Below are 20054 nucleotides of genomic sequence, written 5' to 3'. Positions count from 1 at the left end.
TCTCTCGAAAATGTAGAAAGCGTTTAATTGGTTAAACAAAACAGGACACAAAATGGCTTAAAAGTGTTTTAATATCTCCCCTTAATGTTAGGCAACACTACAAAGACATTCAAATAATAAAGGACAGCAACGTTCACACTTTCCATTTAAACACAAAATAGAATTTCCTTTAGAAATAAAATAAGCGATACTTATGTGATGCTCTTGATGAATGAAAATCAAACTAAAAACCGCACATTAATTCTCTCTCACATCAACTTTTAAGCCAAAGAGTTGTACAACTGTCCCTTCCCTGTCCCACATCTTTGTGAAATTATATCATTACAATATCAACCTGACAAAAAACAACTCATAAATGTTCCCCTTCCTCTGTAAATACACAACATGATGCAGGCACAAGGAAGAAAGTGAAAAGACTACTTGATCATTATAGTAGATATTCAGTCTCCTTTCTCAGAATAAAGCTTCTCTCTTCTGCTAACCGTACTCTGGAAGAAAAACGATTACTAGGCATATTATTCAAATGATAAAATTATGGCTGCATTCAGTAACATTGTAATTTCTTAAGTGCTTCATTCCCTCAGCATGCTACAGACTGTCCAACACAACACTTCTCTCTCTGCTCAGACAGATTGACTCTCCAGTGTGACCGCCATAGAAAAAACACAAAAAGCAGAACTTCCATGTTCTTGTACGTTTCTTGTAAAAGCCTTAATGACGTATTTTCAAAGCGAAGTCATTTTTAGTGTCGCCTTTCAACTCGACTGTAGAGGTGAGCTCAACAGCGGCACACGATTTTACTACGGTGTCCTCTTCGGCACAATGAACATCACGGTACTGTATTTACGTAGATCTCAAACACAGTCAGTCCTCTGGGACCTTTCCCACACTTTCAAAGCTTCTAAACTTGAACCCTCCTCTTGTCTTTGTTTAACACAGACTGAAAAAAACAAGTTTACAAATGTCATGCACCGACGTTAGTTCAGAGAGTCCTGACTCAAGCGTGTGAGTTCAGACTCTGCTGAAAATACAGCTTAAGGTGCTGATGATTTAACATAGTAGAAAACAATATAACTGTACTTGACGGTAGTGGTTTAACTATTATGAATAAACAGGAAGGAGGGTCAGTAGTTAGTGTGCAATTATAGTCAGTCACTTTCATGTATTTTTTTTTTTTTTTTTACTTTGTCAATTTTCTCTGCACACTTTAAAAGACACTAAATCTGTGGGAAATGACTATACGAGAGAAGGATTTCTAGTACAGATTCTCAAGCGTCAGTCTCCTCCCCACACTTTACTCCTCTTAATTCAAGGGTAGACATGTAACATGTACAGTCAGTTATATTCCTATGTGTGTAGCTGCGTGTTAAGATTGTTTTCAAGATAAGAAAAGTTGAAAGTTGTGACATTCTACCAGTCTCTAAAACTAGCATACGCCTCCTGCTCTGGAGGCAGAGGTCAAGCGCTCTCTGCTTCTTCCTTCTTGTCTTTTTTGCCCTCCCCCTCCCCGTCGCCCGTGTCGCTGCCGTCCCGTCTACGTTTGCGGTTGCGAGCGCTGGCCTTGGACGCCGGCAGTGAGTCCATACCCAGAACCTTGTGGATCTGACGGAAAGCCAGCAGCCGCAGAGCATGCTGGAACCAGAGAAAACAGGAAAGGGACATGTAGGTTTGTAGAGTTGTAGTTATTTGTTTGTAGATGATTGTATTGGCATTTTATTTGACAGTTAATGGCACAGAGGAAACAAGAGGAGAGGGTATGACGTGCAGCAAAGTTTGTGGTCCTCTCTCCTTTCCCCTGCAGCAGATGTCCCTCAGACACAGACTACCAGGTTCACTGTGGATAACGTTATTTTAAAAGTCCTCTCATTCCTCCGACCATTAGTTGATTTCCATGTCAACAAAAATCAAACACGGTAAATGTGCGTGGTTCCGTTAGCGGTAACACAAATAACCCTCTCACGAGGTCTTTATCTGAACCTCACACTGCTGCTGTGCTGAAAACAAACATCTAAAACAAACTAATGTGTCCCGTTTAAGCATCATTATCAAAAGTGAAGCCTCCCAGCCAATCCAGGCTTTTCAGTACCTGTGCGCTGGCAGTTATGTCCTCTCTGGCTTGAAGCATCATGCTTTCCAAAGCATCCGTAGTGTCTTTCTCACAAGGGTCCATCAAACCTGGTCCATCTGAACAAGGGGAATAAGTTTAACATGTAAATAATATAATATAAGTTACTGAATCAGAATTATTCTCCTTTAAATGGTTAAAGTTTGACACGAGCTGATTTCGTTGCACAATAGACGATGAAAATGTCCCCGGTATAAAAAGTGATAAAAGTTCTGTATCCTGTGAAAGAATCGACCTATTCACATCACATTAACATTTGTCTGACCTGGTAGCAGGATGCCTGTGGAGATGCACTCCAGGACTCTGCGCATGGCCTCTCCTGGGCTGAGCGGGCCTGCAGCACTGCTGATCACTTTCTCCACCAACAGCTCCATCGCCTGAATAGAGGAATGCATGGAGGGAAGCAGACACACTGAATGGAAGAAGACACTGCAGACGGCTGATTGAAGTACCCTTATAGGTACTCCTCTACCGGTCTTAAATCTGCATTAAAACACCTGCTCAAGACATTTGGTGGGTAATCTCCTCACACAAGATGCTAATACAGCATGGATTCAGCACTGATAGCGCTGTGAATGTTTGTGAATTTACTTTTTATGTTATTATTCTCTCATCGACAACATCAGACGAGACAGACATACAAAAGAAGAGGACGGAAAACCCTAATCAAGCGAACAACAGTGCACATGCTTGCAGAAATGACACATTATATTATAAAACCGCACTAGGAGAAGGTTCCTACTGCACTAAACATTTTTTATTAAAACACAACAGAGAGTGGAAGCTTCTTACCCAGCCGGGCATCTTTCCCCAGGTGGGAACCCGCTGACATAAATCTCTCAGCAGCCGAATGATGATCACACAGGACTGCAGGCCGTTGGCACGAGCCTTCAGAAAAAACATGAATTAACAAGAAAGGGGCATTTATTTTTAGATAGACTGGACCTCTGACAATGTCCCTATAATATCCAACTGGTGACTTTAAATGTGTGTATTTTAATAACAAAAAAGGCAAAATCATTTATGATTGTACACAAAACTATAAAGAAAACTTAATGATTGAGAACAAGATGGCCGTACATGCTCTTTATCACAACTTGAATCGGTCCTAGCAAGAATTTTGTTGTCATTATGTTTGGACTGATCAGATAACGAAATATAAATAATCTTGAACGCCACATTAGTAAAACAGCGAGACTTTTCTTCTGTAAAGCCACGGAGAAGAAAGAATATTCTGAGTAATGTCTGCTTACAAAAGACATCCTCATTGGTATTGCTTTAACACAAAATCCCAGTCTGTTTTTAGCCTTAAAAATATCAAGTTTCCCCCACTCGTCCACTTCTGCAATACAACACATTATATATATCATAAATATCTCATCACAAATTAGACCTTTTGAGGACATTTTGACATGCTGGTGATGCGCTTACCTGAAACCATTTGGCGTGACGGAGAGCAGCCAGGTACTCCAAACATTTGCTCTTGTTCAGAAGATCAGTAGGCTCCTTTTCAGCCACACCTGGTGAAGATAGCATGCACTGGCTCATGACTTACAGTCAAACTAATGCAAAACCCCAAATGATGACTATGCAATACATAGCAAGTGTTGATGTAGTCGCCGATCTGGGATGAGATTATAAAAACGCTGGACGTTCATGTGTCCGGACATTTCCTTGAGTCCTTAAATACAAGTTTGTTTCAGTTTGTTTTGTGGAAAAAAAAAAAAATGATGAGGGGAAGACATGAGAAAAAATGAAAGCTATCGGTCATCAAATCAAAAAGAAGGAAGTCTGAAGTGTTTGTGTTTTGCAGATATATTCTAGGGTTCGAAAGTTACAGAGAGGCATGCAAAAAATAAGGAAATCCAAGGCATTCAGAGAGAAGAACGGTGGAGTTTATAATACTTAGTTTAAGATGACTAAACCAGACAAGTGCCCCATTATCGTCTGCATCTTTCTCCTAGAAAGACATTTTGACTTGTCAAACATGGGCATAACTGATAACCTTGTTAATGTCTAGGTGCGTCTGTGCCAGGACTGTGACACTGAGCATGCTGCTTCACTGGACACGTATAAGGAAGTGATCGTTAATCGTTTTCCTGCTATGACAAGTCAAAAATATCTTCGTAAGAAAGACGCATTAAGACCGTTTTATCATATGACCATCAGCCTGTTTCAGTCTTACTCACATATATTTCCCACTCACTTCAAAGGAGTCTTATCACTCTCAAGATCTCGAAAATATCTTTTGACCTTTCTTCAGTTCAGGAACTGATCATTGAGTCCGAATTCTGACATTTCTCCCCACTTTTTTTTTGACAAAAAAAATCTAATTTGTCTTTTATGAAGGAAATGAGTAATTCTTGGATATAAGGTAGAATTTTTAAGATGTCCACATTGTAGAATTTTCTCTTAATAAACAAACTCTTGAGTTGTGGATTTCCTCTTTTTTGATTGAAACAGTTCAAAGGCGTGACATCCAAAAATATATTTTCTACAGCTTTGATCATGAAACATGGACTTCATCCCTTTGAAAAGCTCTCCTTCTACATCAAATGTTTTTAATTGGCCCTACTTTGCATTGACAGCAACTTTTCCCATTACTCCTCTGCAACTATGTTTAAAAAGGAAACTTCTTAAGCAGATAAAGTCGGAAGAATACTTTGTCCTTCATGCCTCCACATTTTGAAGACAATACCAACATAAAAAAAACAAACCAATTAAAGGTGATGTCTATATGACAAAGCCCAAGAATAACTTCATGAGTAGTACAGGTGTGTGTTGGATTTCGATGTTGAGGAAATTCTAAAGTATATTTAAAATGACAGGTTTGTCCACAACATTCAACTTGGTTACTGACGACTGTGACGAAGTAACATTTCACAAGAGCAGCCTTGGGGCTTTCCACACTGCTATGTTCACTAGAACTGTAGCAACAACAGAGGTCATTAGCTTCCTTACAGGGAAAATGCATAACAAAAACAAAGCCACTTTTTTGAAGTCTACACTTCCATACCACTTAGAATTAAAGACCCATATTTATCATGCCTCTACGAGAGGGGAGTTGGATTTAGCAGCCGCTGAGCCCCTCTGATGATCGCGAACAAGAGGGGGTTTCCTCCTCTACGAAGCTTAATGAACACGGGCGACCTGGTTCCTTTAATGTTTCTATTCTTAGTGGTATGTGAACAAGTGTGGTCTTCAGATCAGCCATTGGCTTGCCTAGGTCTGCTGATACAGCAGTAGGGGCACTGATCAACAAACCCAAACAAAATTTAAAAAAATAAAACACAACAGGCCACAGAAAACATTTCTACCATGTTTTCCAAATGGGGGAAAAGAAAACACGTTAAAATACTGACAGTTATTGGCACAGGCGGAGGAGTGTTTGCAACACAATGATCTTATTACCGTTACTGTTGAATGAGGGGGGGGGGGGGCAATGACAATGGATTTACTGATCACTGTGAAGCGATAAAGTGACACTCCAACACCTCGTCACTGATAATGCTACAGCATGATACAGGGATGAGAGACGAGGGGATGGGAAGTCGCTGGACCTCAAAATCCCCTGACAGGTATCGTGACCAAAATGCAGCAAGAAGCACAACGATTATCAAGTTTAAGAAATAAGGATATTTGTGAAAAGTATCACTATTTGAAGCATTTCTCATCCCTCGGCATTATCTGAACACTGATCATCACCTTCAGTCTCTCGTTATAGTGTCCCAAAGGTCTCATCTGAGCATGTGTTCACAAGATAAACACACACCCTAGTGGCACAGAAAGGTCGGAGAGCCCGGCTTTTGATTCCCATGTTGTGGAAAAGAAATAAAGAAATTGGGGACTAGTGTAAACTGCAAAAAATGTGGGGGGGGGGGGGGGGGGGAAAAAAAAGGGGCAAATGAATGTGCAAGTTAATTCTTATTTTAGGGGTTAAAGAGAAAACAACTTCTACGTGGGCTTGGTTAAAAGTCCCACTTCTCATTTTATGTAATTTAGGAGCTTTTCAGCCTAAACATTTAGGCTACTAATGGGTGGAAGGGTGGAACGAGGGGTATCTTAATATATATATATATATATAAGTGTATTACACACATCGCTTACATTTGGTCGTGGTACTGAAAGCTTTGGCTTCTCTAACCTTTCTCAGCCGCTTTTCCTCCTGCCTGCTTGTCCTTCTCAGTAGCAGGGTCCTCCCTCATCAGCGGCGAGGTGAGAGAAATGGTCACCTGCATTTTGGGCTCCTTGCTTGAAAATATCACGATGTTGGCCTCCTCGGGGTGAGCCTGCACCTCATACTGATCTTCAGAAAATGTCTGCCGGTTAAAAGGACACTTGGGATTACTCACTACAGAGGAGGAGGGGTGTAGGGGCAGAGAATAGCCTTGATTGGGGAGGTTACAGGGCAATGCGGTTATATTTTTAACCCCGGGTTGTGCAATTGTTTTTTTTCTCAAGGTAGTTCCCTTATTTAAAACAGGGTCTGTGATATTATCACAAATATATTTCTCAACATTTCCTTAAATCGTAATATTTAGTAAAGCAACGGGGCAGTTTAAGAAGAAAAGCCCCATCTCACTCTGTAGGATTCAGGTGTCATAACCAGGCAGTGAATCTAAAGATCAGTCAAAAGCACCTTTAATGAAACACTCATTACAGCTAAAGCAGGAGGGAGGAACAGTGTGGAATTACAACACATTGCAACCTTGTATTTGGCGCCAGTCCTCTGTCTTGTGGAGCTTAAATGGCCGGTAAATTAAAGTTTTTCTCTTCAGGCTGGAAGCAGTTCAATCATTTGTGTGCATGGAAACATCTCTCGCAAAGCTAGAAGCCACACAGTAGATGTAGAACAAACAGCCAGGAATTCCTCTAATAACAAAAAGAAAGAGACTTAATCGATTAACACAATTAACTTTACTAAGTGACAGTTCTGAACCACCAAAACGTGTACTGTATATCGGCAGAGAGTCAACTCTACTGATGTTAATCATAGTCATTAATGCATGAGTGGAGGACAAACTGCTGTGTTGTTTCTGGCTGCGGAGGACAGCGGCCCATGTTCACCAATGATCAATAAGCTGCTCGAGCGCATGAGAGAAACCAGTCTAGGATGAAGTGATTTAGCAGTGGAATTTCTTTGTGGGTTGGGATTTTGGCTGCCGAACATGTGGGAGTATTACAAATACTACATCACGATGTTTCGCTTGTTTTGTTTTTTATAAATAGAGTGAGAACTTCTTGTTCCTATTCTACGGTACATAAAAAGTAAACCTTTCAGTCCCTCAGCAGCCACTTCTCATGACAAGTCATGAGGCAGTGGATGACAATTTCCTCTTTTTAAAAATCTACTGCATCTGACATCATTTTTTAACAAACTACTGATAAAACTGGCAAAGGAAGATTTTTTTCCTGCCATTTTTGTCAGGATTTACAGTCACATCTGTATGATCCCACACACCTCTGGTGGACTGTATGTCACGGAATCCTTAAATAATTTGGTACAAAACTTAAAACGTAAGATTGTCAGTGTTGTGAACTCCAAGTTTACCACAATTCTTCCCTCCCTCAACCTCAACCGATGTCCTAAAGTAACCGGTGACATTTTCTTACCTCCAGTTCTTTGGGCAAATGCTTGGCGATATTCTTCAGTAAAGTGATGGTGGGTTTCTTAGCAGTCAGCAGGATGAGCTCGACATTTCTGTCTCCACGAAGCAGCAGGCCTTTGGCCAGGATACCCACCCTCATCACGCCTTTTAGCAGCCGTCCCGAGTTCTCAGTACTGTCAAGAGAACAAACAGTTCAGCCGAAGTGGTTTCTTTTGTGGCAACTTGACGGCTCACAAATAAGAGACTCGGGTCATAATGGACGTTTTATTTAACGATGCTACACCTGTAGCTCTAATGTATGTGTTCATACCTGAAATATGATTTGTGTTTCATTAATAAGGTTGTAAACTTATAATTCATGAATACATGTTCCATTATCCACATGACAAAAACCTACATTAAAACCACAAGCAAAGGTAAGACACTCTTGGCTTGAACCAGGGACTCTCAACCTTTTATAACTTGTTAAAAGAAATTTCAAAAGGACCACCTTCCAGAATATATTGGAAAAAAATAGTGTAAAAGTAAAAAAAGTGAGAAAAATAAATTGGGCTGTAAATATGTGATGTCACCATCAGCTGTAATGACCAAAATAAACATTCTGCTTTCCCTCGCCTATCACTGCCTGCCAAATGTTATGTATTCAGGGTCATATTTCCTCTCCTCACATATTTGGAGCTTTTCCTGTTGGAGCTAACGGTGGCAGAACAGGTTTGTCTGTAACTGATGATGTATTGTGATTGACGTGGTGATGCATTTAAACATAACTATTCATGAAATGATGCTTTGTTTAAATAACTTTGTTTTTTCTTTATATGAATTCCTAAGATCATTAAGATGTAAAAATAACTAGCTTTGTAAATTACCAAAAAAAACATTTGTTAAATGTAATCTAATATAGAGCAGTACCTGAGCTCTGATGTCCACCAGTAGGCCCCGGCCCAGTGGTTGAAAACAGTTCGCTTAGGTACCTTAATCCTCGTTTATACCAATATGCCAAAAGATAAATGTGCATTATCTGCCAGAGATAACTTTTTACCCTTTTTCATCTTCTCCTTCAATAGCAGCGGTATCTACAGCTGGTGCCTCCTTCTCCAGCAGGGAGTCCGACACCAGTTTCAGGGCTCTCTCAGAGTGGGAGACAATCCTCTGAACAGCCTGCAGCTCGTCCTCTACTGGGTAGATGGTCGAGTGTTTAGCCATGATGTGACGGTCATCGGGGGAGTCTGGCCGACGCACACACGTCTTATGAGGGGGGAGGAAATAAGAGAGATCACACTTGGAATTAAGTTTGAGTGAATGTTTTGTTATACAACACAAAACAAAGAAAATGACTGCGATTGCGCTGCTCACCAGTAGAGGTGGTACTGGCATACCAGGGCGGCTCATCAGGGGCGGAGGAGCCAGCCTGCGTCTTTGCTCCCCCCAGTACATCTGCTCCTCCTCCATCCTCCTCCAGTACATGTCCTCCTCATATCGTCTGCAGGAGAAGGGAACGTTTTTAATCTCATTCATTAAAAGTCATTTATTCCAACAGGGGATTGTTATGGCTGCCATTAATGGTACGGACTAGTCCATAAGAAAGCACTTTAGCTAAACATTAACTCTGAACTACAGTTGATCATATAAGACATTACTATACAGAGGTTTCTTCTCAAAAACATTGTGTTCGTTGAAGATAATCCAAGGTTACAAAACAAGCATTTCCTCTTGTAACAACAATTAAAGCATAGGACTGGTATGTCAATTTTCTGAATTACACTTCAAATGTAACGTCAAAGGTGGAAGAAGTTTAGGTTACTAACTTTGGCCACGAGTCTGACCTCATCTCCATGTGCCAGCGCTGCTCATCGTCTCTCTGTCTCTTCAGCACCGCCTTCTGCTTCTGCTTCTTCAGCTTGCTCTCCTGCAGCTTCCTGGCCCGGTTACTGGGCTTGATCTCCACAGGAAGCTCCGGGTTGACTTTCTTCTACAGAGAGAAGATCAGAACATTTTTTAAATGTAATGTAACACACGGGATCCTGAAGATTAGTGCAGATTCAATGTAAAATAATCTGGGCTTCCAGCCAAGCTGGCATTTTTACCCCGAAGATCTTTTCTTTTTCTTTAAAAAAAAGCAACCTAAGAGACAAGATCAAGTCTTGGCGTCTTAATAGTGTGACACCATTGGTGGAACTGTGTCTCATGTGTGCAACAAAATGTGGACCCACTCATAGAAAAACAGCTCCATATTTTTAGTTGCTCATTTTCTGCATCAATACAGCCAATCACATAATACAGGTTTTGTTGCCGTTCAACCAAAAGAAGAAAGGAGGAAAGAGATTGGACTGTTTTGGAAAATCATCTGCTGTGAACAGAACCCTGCTTGACAGTTCATGTAATTTAAAACACCAGAAACCTTTGAAAGTATGCGTCTCAGCCCTGTTGAGTATGTCTCTCTGTACAACCAGTCTTCGACTCATAGATGCTCAAACGTTCTTACCTTGTACTGGAGTCTGTGCCTTCTGCCTTTCAGGTGCATGTCTTTAGCATTAGGGTCGTTGAAACTGCACTCACACAGTTTACAGTGGAATCGAATCACTTTTCCGTCATCGTTGCGGACCTGAAACAGACGGATAGTTCAGGTAAACACATGTCATGCAGGACAACGAACCCTATATACATGATCTTTTACTGTCATCATAAGAAAATGACACAAAACATTTGATGTAGAAGTACGACAAACTCTTATTAAAATAATCTAACTATCTCTAACTCACATGTTGTAGACTACTGTGAAAATTGAGATCAAAGTATATAAAAAATGAAACCCTTTTTTACTTTATACCGTATTTTCCGCACTATAAGGCGCACTTAAAAGCCTTTAATTTTCTCAAAAAACGACAGTGCGCCTTGTAATCCGGAGCGCCTTATATATGGATCAATTGGTTAATTGGTTGATCTATACTGGTTGTACACGGCGCTCTGTCAAAATGTTTCAGTACGACTGGTAAACTACAAAGCCGCACCGCTTGCAGCATTACGGCTACCGTAGTCAGGGGCGTCGCCGAAGTAATAGCGGTAAACACCGGTACTGTGCTTACTCCTAGTCCAACACCACTTGTGTGTATAAAGACCCCAAAATGGCACCTTTCAAGAGACACGCTTACGACGCCGAGTTCAAACTTGAACAATTTCGAGAGTTACTATATTGTGAATGCACTAACGTTTGATTTAGTGGTATCAGACTGTTTCTTTTACGTGTTTACTGAATCAGGGAAAAGTTCCCCTCTATGTTTAAGTTACCGTATTGTGAATGAAATCAAAAATCAATAAAGTTTGACTGAAGGACTTATCTGACTGTTTTGTTGACATTCCCTTTAGCACAGCTCCATCTAGTGGATGCATAACGCAACCCCTGTCAAACGTTTGACTGTAGTAGCTTCTGTTCTATGCGCCTTATAATCCGGTGCGCCCTATATATAAAAACAGTTCTAAAATAGGCCATTCATTGAAGGTGCGCCTTATAATCCAGTGCGCCTTATAGTGCGGAAAATACGGTAACTGTTTTTCAATTTGCATATAAACCAACATATATCCCTCCGACAGGCTTCTTGTTTCCTGCTGACCTCCTCTACATAGTCGTGTCCCACTGGCTGGATGTCTCCCTGGCCTCCAGCTCTGTCACAGTCCTCATCGTCACTCTCAGGCTCCATTCTCTGTTGCATGGGCTCCTCCGCTTTGGCAACAACCACCGCCGCCGTCACTGCTGGAGCGCTGACCGGCTTATTGGCTATGCAGCAGGTCAAATATTACAAGTTAGTGAGTTCATTTAAGGAACGGTATTTATAGTCTCCAATTTCTATTCTAATCCAGAGGTTAGTAAATAACCAATGATAGACGACCATTCAAGATTCCATCTTGAGAAGCATTTATGTAACAGTATTTGTAAGTCATTTGATTTGTTTAAATTGTTGCGAAACAGTTCATTCTGTTAATTAAATTTGACCTTGCTTTGACACCAATAAGGATTCACTATGTCCTTAGAGCAGAATGATATGAAGTTTGCCCGAGTCATATGCTTAGTTGGTAAAACTGAAGATTAAACATTCAAAATAAACACTTATTTAACAACACAGCAAGCAAAATGTTGTAGTTTAAATCAAATGTCCATTTGTTGAGAGGAAAAGACACTGACTCAGCACGGACTCTTATTTTGCAGGTGCACATTGCTTTTGAACTTCAGGATTTTGTTTATGCAAGGATGAGGAGGGGCTAAATAATCCTGTTCAGACCTTCATGCCACTAGTTTAAGACTAAAGGAGTCAGTATGCACCGTCAGATGGTCAAGTAGGTTGGGACACACCCCGACACCTTTCCAAAACTGACACTCACACCCATCCTTTCTTGACAACTATTTATGTCACTTGTGGTGTGTACAACCAGAATGTCTTCAAACTGTCTGAAAATGAATATTATGGAGGTAGATATTAAGCTCCGTTTGGCAGTTATTCATTAATAAATGGGTCGTATGGGGGAGAGAAACATCTCCAATAATCAACGTAACAAATTAGCAAACTTACAAATGACAGTTATTTTGGAAGGAGCTGGTTTCTTGGCTTGTGCTGGTTTGGCATTGACGTTTACAGCCGCCTGTTTGGGCGTCACAGTCGCAGTTGAAGTGGTTGAGACAGAAGCAGGAGTGGATGTAGAGACCGAAGGTTTCCCAGCTGTCGATGTTGTGACAACTGGAGCCGAATTCACCAACACTGGCTCAGTGGAAGGTATAGGTTTACCCAACTTGGTGTGAAGTTTCACCACCTTTCCAAGGTTGACAAAGGGAACAGAGGAAGATACAACCATTTAGACCTCCTGATACTAAATCCCATCCCAAATCCTTAAGGCAGGTTTTGTTCCAAGACTTGGCAGCTGAGATTGGACCATCACATGAGTTCACCACAGTCATGTTCAATAAAGAAAGCATGTTACGTCAATATCTACTACAGAGGCCGATATTTAAGAGAAATGATCACAGCCGTGCTAACCTTCTGGTGTTTGGCCCCACGGATATGTGCGGCGTAGGCATCCACTCCGGTGCAGGAGACGTCACACAGCTCACAGCGTAACTGGGTCTGGACCCCCCTGGGCCCGTTGCTGGCCCCAGTCTGCCCCCCAGATTTCAGGGCTGCCTCCTTTTTCTTATGCTTCTGGCCCTCGAGGTGCTCCCGGTACGTCTGGTGCAGCAAATCAAACCAGTTAGCAAGATGTAGCTTCCAAATACATATACAGAAACACTCATATTTGTTACTTTTCAGTGTTTTTTATTCTGCGATTAGATAAACTCAATATAATACAATCAAATCAGACAACTGCTGATACTTAATGATGTTAACCAGCTATGAAACTATATGTTTTTATATAGACATTAAAAGATGTACTCTGGTCTTAAATGTTGATATTGTAGTGTGTCTGTTCTCATTTCTTTGTGTTTGTATATCTTATTCAAAGCTCAGTAACGCACAACACAATAAAGCTTTTCAGTTGAAAGCTTTGTATGAAGCTCATTATAAACTCCTACCTGAGGGCCTGCACAGCTGATCTTGCAAATGTCACAGTAATGCAGCTGGGGCTGCTTGGGAGGCCCTTTGGGCTTCTGCAGCTTGCTCTGATGAAATGTGGGCTTTTTGTAGGCGTTTACAGTCGGAGCTGTCACCATGTTGCTGCCCGAGTTGCTCCAGGAGGAGCTCGTCAGCTGTTTAAGGGGTGGCTGGATGGGGGGCTGGGGCTGTTGCAGCTGCTGAGGTGGAGGCTGCGGCTGGGTGAGAGCCTGCTGGGCCGGCTGGTAATAGGAGGGGGTGGGTGTGGAGGTATAGCCGGTTGAGTCATAACTGGAGTAGCTAATGCCTGGGGTTGAGAGAGCGGGAGGAAGAAAGCGAGGACAGAGAGTTATTAGAGAGAACAGAAGCATTCAATATATGGGTCAGTTATTAGTCAGCGGTCATGCAAGAAATTACCGGCACTGCAATTGCACCAACATTCGGACCAAGACGGCCAAAGTCATTCTTAAAAAATGTGAAAATGTGTCATAAGAAACGTAAGCTTGAATTAGCAAGGTGCTAACGTTTGTATACTCCTGTCGCTGCCTCTCAGAATCAGCTCACACCTTTGTTCTCTCAAGAAGATACTCAATCTCAAGAACCAGCAGAGTGATAGCTCAGCACACCAGCTACAGTAGTTCACAAACTTGCACTGCAAGTAGTCACTACGTCACCAAGCGTCTAGACGAGTTGGTGAACTTCCCTGTGACACTTTCAGATTGCAACACACTGAATAGCCCTCCGCTAAATCCTTTCTTTCAAAGACTGAGGTAATGTGAGCCATCAAGGTAACACTGTTCCACATTGCTCAGAGGCCATTCTTACCATAATAACACGACTTCAGGAGCAACAGAAGTCCAATCTTCTCTGAACCCATCGTCTATTGGTCTGACTACGGATAAGCCTCTGGGGGCAAGGGGCTCCATTTGTGGGATTCTGGTGTAGCCAGCTGATATCCAGGCCAAGACTCTCTGTTCTGAGCACTGCTCATTAGCAACTTGAGAAAGAATTAAATTCACGTAAGAATCTAGATTCTTGTCTTCTAATATTCTGAATCGATTCACAACTTTTAAAACATTTCTTCTACAAAAGAACCAAGACATTGCATTTGAATATGGACATTGATTGCCACACCGCTTTTAAAATTCTTGTCACTTTCATATATTAACATATGTGGCTGCACACCGTCTCTTATTCGGACTGCTTTGATTCATTATTTTCATTACAAAAATAAGGAACACAATGTGGATTTAGAATTGAAATGTCAACGTTATGAATAAAAAGCTACGCACTAAGCTATACACATCAGCGATAAACTGATATCTATTTGATTATGTATATGAAGTATTTTGGGGTCAAATATTTCTTCGGGATGAATTCAATTCTTTCTTATCTTATATCTCGTCTTATCTTACCTGAGTAGGTGGTGGCCGCAACAGTGGAGCCGAAGGTGGAGCCGAGGGTGTAGGATGAAATGGGTGTGGGCGGCTGCTGCACACTGGTGGACACTGGGTAGATGTTGTAGCTGGTGGACACAGAGGGGGCCAGGGGCTTCAGGGCCGTTACCTGCCTCTGGGGGGGAGGAGGCTGGCTGTACACAGTGGTGGGGGCTGGACTGTAAGCGCTCTTTACTCCTACTGATACAGGAAAAGGGTGGGGGGGTGGGGGGGGGGGAGAGGAGAAAAGGGCAGTAGAGGTGGAGAGGAAGGGTATTAGACTGAGAAGAGAGCACAGCAAAAGAAATCTGAGACATCCATCCTATCCTCTGGGACTGCCTGTCAGAGTTTTTGGCAGCACAGGAAGGATCTTTATTTCACAAGCTAATGAGCAACAGACACCTTCCACATACAGTATATCATATCACAGCTTCAACAGTGAATAAGAATTAACAACACCAGGACCGATGACCCACAAATCCCCCAGCAAGACTGAGGGGTGTATGTCAGTGAAACACTCGTTTTACAACAGTCAACAATATTTTTTAGTTATAGAACTTTTAGGTATTCAATTAGGTAAGCTCACTGCTTTCTAACTCCACCCCTCTGGATTTTTTTCAATTTTAAACTTGTCATCATTTAACCAAAGCTGACTCAAATGACATCACTCGAGGCAATTTATCAGATTTTGTGCAGGGTTGTATAAGAGTTTATACAACTTTCTTCACATATGCAGTGGTACATCAGCTGCAAACAGAGAAAAATAAAGTGACTCACCAGTCTGGTAGTAATTATCTGTGTGCGTCCTCTGAGCCGAAGCTATACTCGTCTGGTAGTACTGTTTATTGTCATAGGTAGTCACAGCTGCAGGACGCCCGTAGCTGTAGTTGTCCTGCTGATGTTTACAAGAGAGCATTTGATCAAACTGGAAAGCAACAAGATTAAAAAACTAATAAAATAAGACAATCCCAGTGAAAGTTGGTACAAAAGGAGCATGCACTGCTGTCTGTCCCAGTGGCTAAAAATCACATTATTTGACCCAAAACTAAATTATTTACATTACATCCAATATGACTACATCATGCTATGAGAAACTGAGAAGAGATATTAAAGAAAGCAGAAAGCGACTCACCGTTTCCGGGTACACCTGGTACGTCTGTGGGGTGGTGGTGGGCTGCGGGGGGGCCGGGGGGTCTGGCTGCCTGTATGCGTAGTCAGGAGGAGCCTGGTGGCTCTGATAGGCGGGGTAAGGGGCAGTGACCACAGGCCTGGCTGCCTGGACTGGAGCTGGAGAATAGGATGCAGTCACTGCATGAGCCACGGCTGGAGCCTGCTGGACACTGTAACTGGCTGTAGAGGGATGGGAATAGGCCGGGGGAGGCTGGGCACTGAAGGAGAGGAGAGGGAAGGAAAATTAAAGACTATTTATGCATTTACTGTCTGTTTCATCATGGTATGATATTTCTGATGCCTGATTTAACAGTGAGACTGGTTTACAATATAGGTAACCTTGATAAATGCTAGCACGGACAGTGGAATGATAATTAGGATCATTTTACTCCATTTATCATAATAATTAATCCATTTCTGTAATAGTTTACCTGCACTTGAGTATTTCTAAACTACACTCACTTCTTAGTTAACAAAACTTCGTTCAAGTGTATGGATATTTTAACAAGATTGAGAGTCTTCTACTAGGGAAGAGTGGTGCTTTGAGCTACATGCTAATGTTGGCAAGCTAAAAAAAAGTCAGAGGAGGCATGAATGTCAGTGCTCTGTACTATATTTCAGGGGAATCCATCCAATAGTTGTTGAGGCAAAACCACAAATGTGAACCTTATGGTGGTGCAAGAGGAAACATCGGGGAATCAACAAAGTCAGGAGGATTCGTCATCCGAGCGCCATGAACATCTATTCAAGATATCATATAAATCCATCACATAGTTGATGAAATACTTCAGTCTGGACTGAAGTGGTGGACAGACCAACTCACTAACTAACCAACAGCCCAATATAAATGATGCCCATGTATAACTATATCAAATATTGAATGCGTCGGCTTTATTTTTGCCGCTTGGTCACACCGCTAACACGGCTAAATATAGGAGCGAAAAATAGAGAGACAAGTGAAATGCAAAACGTCAACATCCAATCCAGATTAATTAATCACGGAGGTCAAAATTGTGATCACTAATAATATTACATGATTCGCTGAGCAGCCCTGCATTGACAGAGAGAACTCTGCAGCAGCGTTGTCGTTGTTGGCCTGGTTTGGGATGGGGATGGCAGTTACTGGCAACGGCATCAGTAACTGATGATATCAGCATCTTTATTAAGCTTTCAGTGTCTAGATGAACAAAACACAAGTGAGCTAAACTTAAATGACTTCTTAAAAGGTCATGAAAGAGTATGGACTCAACATGCTGTGGGAGTAATCATAACACCGTATTATCTTACAAAAATGTACTGGACCCGGGGGAAAATTAAAAACAGTTGCACGTTAGAATTTATACAGGAAACGGAGTTCGAATACAAAAAAATAGAAAGTACTAAGATGGGGTTTGGAAAAACCCATTTTTCCAAAGTTGACTAGTGCATTGAGCCTCTCAATAGTTCCTCTATGTAATGTAATCATCTCAATGTGGGAAAGAATTTCCACAACCTACTAACTGGATTGTGCTAGTGCTACATGTGATGTTGTGAATCAGATACTTCACCTGAATAAGTGTGGTGGACGTCCGGGCATGTCTACATCTACAGATAAAGACATCAAAACTGTAGTAATGTCGATAGTGTGATGTCAATATGCTGTCAAAAGGTCATTTTCACTGTCTGTTTCTGCTGTCAACCGCACACAGCACACGGAAAGAACAGGCGAGTAAAATTAGTTCGCATTTTTGCACTTCCGGCTCCTTTGTGGCAAAGTCAATAGTTTTCTTTTTTTTTGGTGGCTAAATGAGACTACAAAACATCATAACGCCATCTAGTCCTTGTTGTGTATACTCACGCACATGCTACCGTGGTCTAGTGTGTTTATAGCCCAACATTAGATGTTTTACTTCTGCCGATTGCATTCACGCTTCAAAAATCATGAAAGTGGTCATTTGTGAAGATTATCCTGCTGAACATAACATGCAAGTATCATAAGTTTGCCAGAGAATTTATTTTCTGCAATAATCCAAAATCCAACAGAGAAATCCCATCGGCTTTTTCTCGAGGGAACCAGTGCGATGCCAACGTCCTACAAAAACACATCCATCCCTGCAGCACTCAGTAACCATACAATAAATACAAATAGTGCCAGCAGACGGCTCATGCCCTTAAAGTGACATGTTAAAGTACATGTGCTTCATTATACAACCGGTGAAGGATTTAGGATGCGGATTGCTTCAGGATAAGTGCTCTTGTGGAAGCGAGCCGAGATGTTCCAGTCTTGATACTGCGTATAGTCTTTTACCCAAATGTAGAAGACTGAATGGAGGGTTTATGGGGTGTGAGGAGTCCTTTAAATGTTCAAATATTTCCATTAAATGTGAATGTGGTATGGTTCAGAAATGGTACGCAGCAAATTATTTTAGTGGACAACTAATTAATGGCCATAAATGCACCATGCATGCAGAGGGTTGTCATTTTACTGAATTCCTTTTTCATGACATGCTGGTGAAATATCTCTACATGTGATGAAAGAGAGTGCTGCTGAATGAAGTGCATGGTTCCAATCCAACTAAACCTTTTAGCAAACCCTAAACAGAATTGTAATAAATACATTATGCATATAGGACAACGGACACTGACCACTTTGACAGTGTTTCCCTGAGACATCTCTGGACTTGTGAGTTTATTATGGGAATTTTGCAACCAATGGGGGGGAAACTGCTTTACGGCAATATTGCACTAAATATTGATTTTGCAGTATCGAATTACACATTGTGATGGCGGATTTTAATAATATCGCCCGATACTGTAACCTTGCACCAGGTGTGTGCATCTCATGAAGACTAAAACCTTCCTGCAGCTCCAACACAGCGACATGTTTACTGCTTTGTGAGGCTTTATGTTCAATCAAGAATTAGCACAATTTAAGACTTTGGTGAATGAACTAAGGGAAACATGACAAATTAATACAACAGCACTCTGTATTGTAAAAACATCAGTTTTCTACTGTTTGACAGGTTTGTTGAGTGCTAGTCAAAAAATATCTAAACACCAGACAAAACAGGAAACGTTGCTGCAGTGAATGATAATTACATGATATGCTAATTATATCCGATTACCTGTCAAGATGGCTAAACGATGTACCTGTCAAACCAAAGTTGCCAAACACCAACCCATGCTACTAAGAGTTTTACAGGTGACCAGTGTCCATGATCTACCTTAACATAATCTACTTTAATGTTCCTTTGTAGCTGCATGTCGGACTATTACAGGTACAAGTACACTGTTTGTGAGACAGGGGGACCTTCAGTACAGGTTGTTAATCCTGAACACCGGGCCAAAATATCACCCCGTCACAGCGATTACCTAAACCGGTTTCGTGACGCTTGCTATAACTGACGTCAAAGTATTTAAAGTGGTAATTTGTTGACCCGTGAATACCCAAAGATGACCGTACTGGGGTTCTCTTAAGTCAAGCAGCGTGTCGGTAAGAGCTGGCCTGCAAACTCAGCTAGCTAACGTTAGCTAACCGAACTAGCGGGTCAAGCGAAGCTAGCTGTGTAGCTCATCAATCCCACCACTGACCGTTATACACCGGCGGCTGATAAATGTGACACAACAGACACACTGACATCAACCTGCATCTCTTGAATTACCTGTATTGTGGACCGGCAGCATGTGTGAACCCGAAATAATTGCTTGCAGCCATCTTGGCATCCCCAGTACAGTACAGTATTGGTAGCCAACAGTAAAAACCCTGAAACTATCTGTCAAGATAGTTCACCCCCTCTACTGCAGCCAATGGCAACGCCGCTCTGCTTCACCGGAACTGCGTTAGACAAAAAAAACAAAACATATCTGAGATATGAACGAAAACTCAGCGAGAAAATGTATCATTGCAGTTAATTTACACTAACAGTTTGGGCATAAATTTATTTTTACAATTTGTTCTTGGGATTCCACGTAACTACATCACGCATGCGCACCAATAATTAACAATAACAATAGTTTTTTTGCTTGTGTTTGAATAAACAGTAGAAAGTTAGGTGTATGTGAAAGGGATCAAAGAACAAAAAAAATAAAGAAAGAGGGAAAAGAGGAAAAATAAAAGAGCATGTTTACTCTTTGCTCTGATATATACTCCTGTTGGGAA

The 20054-nt window shown here is 41.5% G+C and overlaps 1 protein-coding gene across 6 annotated transcripts; it reads right to left on the bottom strand.

Annotated features, from left to right (window-relative positions):
• Window positions 1-54: 54 nt before the first annotated feature.
• Window positions 55-19680, bottom strand: zfr2 (zinc finger RNA binding protein 2). 6 transcript variants are annotated; one of them, XM_031863942.1, is made up of 19 exons: window positions 19558-19680; window positions 15879-16134; window positions 15524-15641; window positions 14726-14947; window positions 13292-13617; window positions 12759-12947; window positions 12297-12534; window positions 11343-11506; window positions 10217-10336; window positions 9540-9703; window positions 9088-9214; window positions 8774-8979; window positions 7739-7907; window positions 6270-6444; window positions 3557-3645; window positions 2918-3013; window positions 2391-2502; window positions 2087-2184; window positions 55-1632 (listed from the first exon to the last, which is right to left on the bottom strand). In XM_031863942.1, exons 1-19 carry the CDS (start codon window positions 19608-19610, stop codon window positions 1459-1461), a joined length of 3096 nt encoding a protein of 1031 aa, XP_031719802.1. In that variant the 5' UTR covers window positions 19611-19680; the 3' UTR covers window positions 55-1458. The 6 variants fall into 6 exon arrangements, with proteins under 6 accessions (XP_031719802.1, XP_031719807.1, XP_031719805.1 ...); XM_031863947.1 differs by having other exon boundaries at window positions 9558-9703; XM_031863945.1 differs by having other exon boundaries at window positions 14726-14944.
• Between the last annotated feature and the right edge of the window lie 374 nt (window positions 19681-20054).

Source organism: Anarrhichthys ocellatus, unplaced genomic scaffold, assembly GCF_004355925.1.
Source record: "Anarrhichthys ocellatus isolate YVR2014 unplaced genomic scaffold, GSC_Weel_1.0 scaffold30, whole genome shotgun sequence".
Taxonomy (NCBI): domain Eukaryota; kingdom Metazoa; phylum Chordata; class Actinopteri; order Perciformes; family Anarhichadidae; genus Anarrhichthys; species Anarrhichthys ocellatus.
Note: the sequence above shows the minus strand (reverse complement) of the source record. Positions and strands in the feature narration are given on the sequence as shown.